At 40.9% G+C, this 3,410-nt stretch overlaps 1 protein-coding gene across 1 annotated transcript in view; it reads right to left on the bottom strand.

The window, feature by feature from the left end:
* The window catches only part of LOC101853833 (FAD-linked sulfhydryl oxidase ALR), a 5,849-nt gene that overhangs the window by 1,129 nt on the left and 1,310 nt on the right, over positions 1 to 3,410 (bottom strand). The window contains exons 2-4 of the mRNA XM_005112510.3: positions 2,861 to 3,043; positions 1,829 to 2,034; positions 500 to 614 (exon numbers count right to left, since the gene is read on the bottom strand). Coding sequence (XP_005112567.1) covers positions 500 to 614; positions 1,829 to 2,034; positions 2,861 to 3,043 — 504 coding nt within the window. The remainder of the gene's footprint in view (positions 1 to 499; positions 615 to 1,828; positions 2,035 to 2,860; positions 3,044 to 3,410) is intronic.

The following is a 3,410-nucleotide window of genomic DNA, read 5'->3' as shown; positions in this document are numbered from 1 at the left end:
CGAAATACTGTATTTCTATTTTCCTCCAGTTTGTAAAATGTGCTGAGGGCAACAATAACAAGGAAAGCAGGATGTTACTACAGTCCAGCGCACACATTATCAGGGATGGACACTGATCAGGCCAAAACTTACTCAACTTTTCGCCAGCTGTACAGATTGGAAAAATACACTTCTGATCAATGGTAGATTACTACACATAGTAGAATGACTCACCACTGAAAGGTCCCACTTACGGAATATGAAGGAGCAAATCAAAATGACGGATTTTCGTAAATTTATGGAAAATTTCCATTCTTGCATTTTAGAAAAAGGGCAAACAACAGACTTTGAGCTCCCTAGTTTTTTCTGATAAATTACGATTATATTCTCTGTTTTTAAAACATGGACATTGCAACATTCACTAATAATTAAAAGATTCCCACATACCGCCAATCTCATGTGCATGCTAAAATGTACAGGCAAAGTTTGAAAAACTGCCTCGTCTTCTGAGCAAGCGTACCTTTGAACAATCAAACTCCACTTTCCCCAGCCTGACATTCACTGAATTGTGAAGCTCACAGAACCACTGGGACAGTTTTGTATTACTGCGCACATCTGGGATGTTTGTCTTCAGACTGAAAGATATGAATGAGATGGAAGATGAACAACGATACTATTTTCAAAAGCTTTTTAAAGTGAAATTTCATTGTTCTCCATCACCCACGAGAATATCATGAAATCATTACCACAGCAGCAACATGTAGGTCTATTTCAAAAGTTCATGAGAGGCAAACATTTGTGACGTACACTCCGAATGAGAAACAAGCCGAACTTTACAACAACAACAATTCTAAAAGAAAAGAGTAGCTCAGAGCATGGCATATTTGTATTTATTGCTACCAACCAGGAATTAGAAATGCACTCGACCCCACACTCTCCTGTGTCATGTAGGCTTTTACAGTGGTAGCGTTCTATATATGTGTCATAACGCGGTGGAATCATTATCAGGCACTAGTCAATTTTTGGGCAGGTTGAGTTATAATTGTCATTTCCGGGTATCTTAAAACTTGCTCATTTGTCTTGCTTTGTGACAAGAAGGTGGGGTCACCTGGTTTTAGAAGTAAAATTAGCGAGAAAATGGCCATCATATTGGTAACTTCTAAAGCTTGAGAGTCCTTCGAAACTGAAAATTTACAAGTTTTGTGCCGTTAATCAACGTTTTAAAATGATATCCACATAGAGCAATATATTTTCAAATGGACACAAAAGATGCTGTGCTGTAGAAATTGAATACAAATTAGATAAAAACTTCCAAAGCAGAGGAAAATTGCTGTTTTCTTTGAAATTTCATTATTTTGACGAGCGTCTAATTATGCGTAGGTGTCTCAAATAACTGGAAACATAACTGAATTTTGATGTTCACCAATGTTTCGAAAGCAACAGAATTAAATAATGAAACAAGCTTTGGACCCTGTTAAAATTCCCGATATATCAGCCATACGTTCAAGTTTCCCCCCCCCTGTAAATTACCCACATATCAGCGGTAATTACGAGAAGAAAAGAGTTAAAACACAACAAACAACACATGCAGTATCTCTGTCCTCACTTCCCTTTGCTCAGTGACAACAGCATTTTTTTCTCAATTTCTGTGCACAACACCATTCCTTTCTTACTCATATTTCTAAAGAATACACCTTGGTGGACACACACTATTTTTTTCACAGCTTGAGAAAACTGTACGATAATAAACAACTTAAAAAAATATCCATTGATACATTTCTAAATCTAAAAACGTTAGCAAAAACATAGAAATGTAAATGGGGCTGATGCAATCCACTGAAATACTCACTCTTCTCGGAGGTGGGAGGCACACTTATGGCAGGGGTAGAACTGGGAGAAGAGGCTGATGAACTGTGTCATGTTCGACTGTTGCTCCGCGGAAGGCTGCTCGGGATAGTAGGCGGCCATAGTGTGCAGGAACGCCCACGTGTTGCGACCCAGAAGCTCCGAGTCCAGAGGGCATTCTTTCCTTTCTCTTTCCTCTCGGCTCATGTTCTGGGAAGCAATAAATAAACCACCATTGAGGCATGACAACTTTTTTGCGCACACAATTTGTTTTAGGAAGAGATTTGTGGCACTTGTAAAAGTAAAGCGATAAAATTATAACATCCTATAAGTGCTGAAGACTGGAGTTGTTAGTACCAGAGAGTAACATACAGAGAAAAAGGAGACAGTTAATGTTATAATTACAGTATCACTAGAGGCTTTTTAGTCTACATGACGTAAAAATAGCCTCGTTCAGTTCAACAAGACCATGCTACAAGACAAGTAGGCTAGTAAGTTCAGGCCTGCTAGATCTACTGTTTTATCTGCTGTTTCCCCTTCAGTTTCTTGTGTTTACTACACGGACCACAATTTTCGGCGCTTTTTCGGTAGTTCCCACCCCGCAATTGTTATTCGCCGGTTTTGGCCTTAAAGTGGGGGGTTTCAGGGGGGATTGCCCCCCTGTCCTAACAAAAATGTGGTGGGGGGTTTCAGGGGGGCATGCCCCCCTGAATTTTACCATAATTTGATGTTTTGCAGTTGTTAGGTTTGATATCTTAGCTCGCAGCATCAAACGTATAGACCTCGATGTAGGTCAGGCTCAAAATATAAGGGGGGTGGGAACTACCGAAAAAGCGCCCCAATCTGTCTTTGTCGGCATCAAATAAAATAGAGACGTGATGTTCAACAAAATTAAGTCCATGAAGCCCACGTAAAAAAATGCACATTGACATTGTCTGGAATTTGGACCGCTGGCCGGTTGGGGCGAGTTACTTGAGACCACTTTTTTTTTACGAGTCAGCGTGGGTCACTAACAGAAAGATTTAGATCTACTTACTCGTCTCGGATGGGCTGTGAGTTGCATCCAGGTCTTGAAATCTGTACAGGCTTTGCAGTGAGGCATGGGTCGTTGGTCGGCGAGTCCACCATTGTCACCGTTACGTTTCTGTCCTTTCTTGGCCGCATCCAGGGGCACCTCGAAGGGGGTCGCCATTTGGTCGATGAACGCGTACGGGTCGTACTGGGAACGTTTCGAAGAGTTATGCCCCGACCGAGATTCTACTGAGTTGCATCATAATAAATATTAATAGATGAAAAATGCAATACTATGAAAATATTGCATGACCTGGCACAACACGAAATCTCACCGTACATTTCATGAGCACAAGTATGCTCATTTGTAATGTTCTAGAATTTAAATTGATTTCGCCTAATTATTTTACAAAGTAAATTATAGCAGAAAATCATAAGCACAGAAAGGCTGCTAGACGTACGTTTGTCTCACCCGGCCGGCTGACTGTGACTGGGCAAGAGATTAGATGTCACGTGCTTTGTGCTTAGACTAGGACAGGTAGAGAGAGAGAGAGTGGGCAGAGGGAGAGGGGGGG

This window comes from Aplysia californica, unplaced genomic scaffold (genome assembly GCF_000002075.1).
Source record: "Aplysia californica isolate F4 #8 unplaced genomic scaffold, AplCal3.0 scaffold01298, whole genome shotgun sequence".
In the NCBI taxonomy this organism is placed as follows: domain Eukaryota; kingdom Metazoa; phylum Mollusca; class Gastropoda; order Aplysiida; family Aplysiidae; genus Aplysia; species Aplysia californica.
This window is presented reverse-complemented; position numbering and strand designations above follow the sequence as displayed.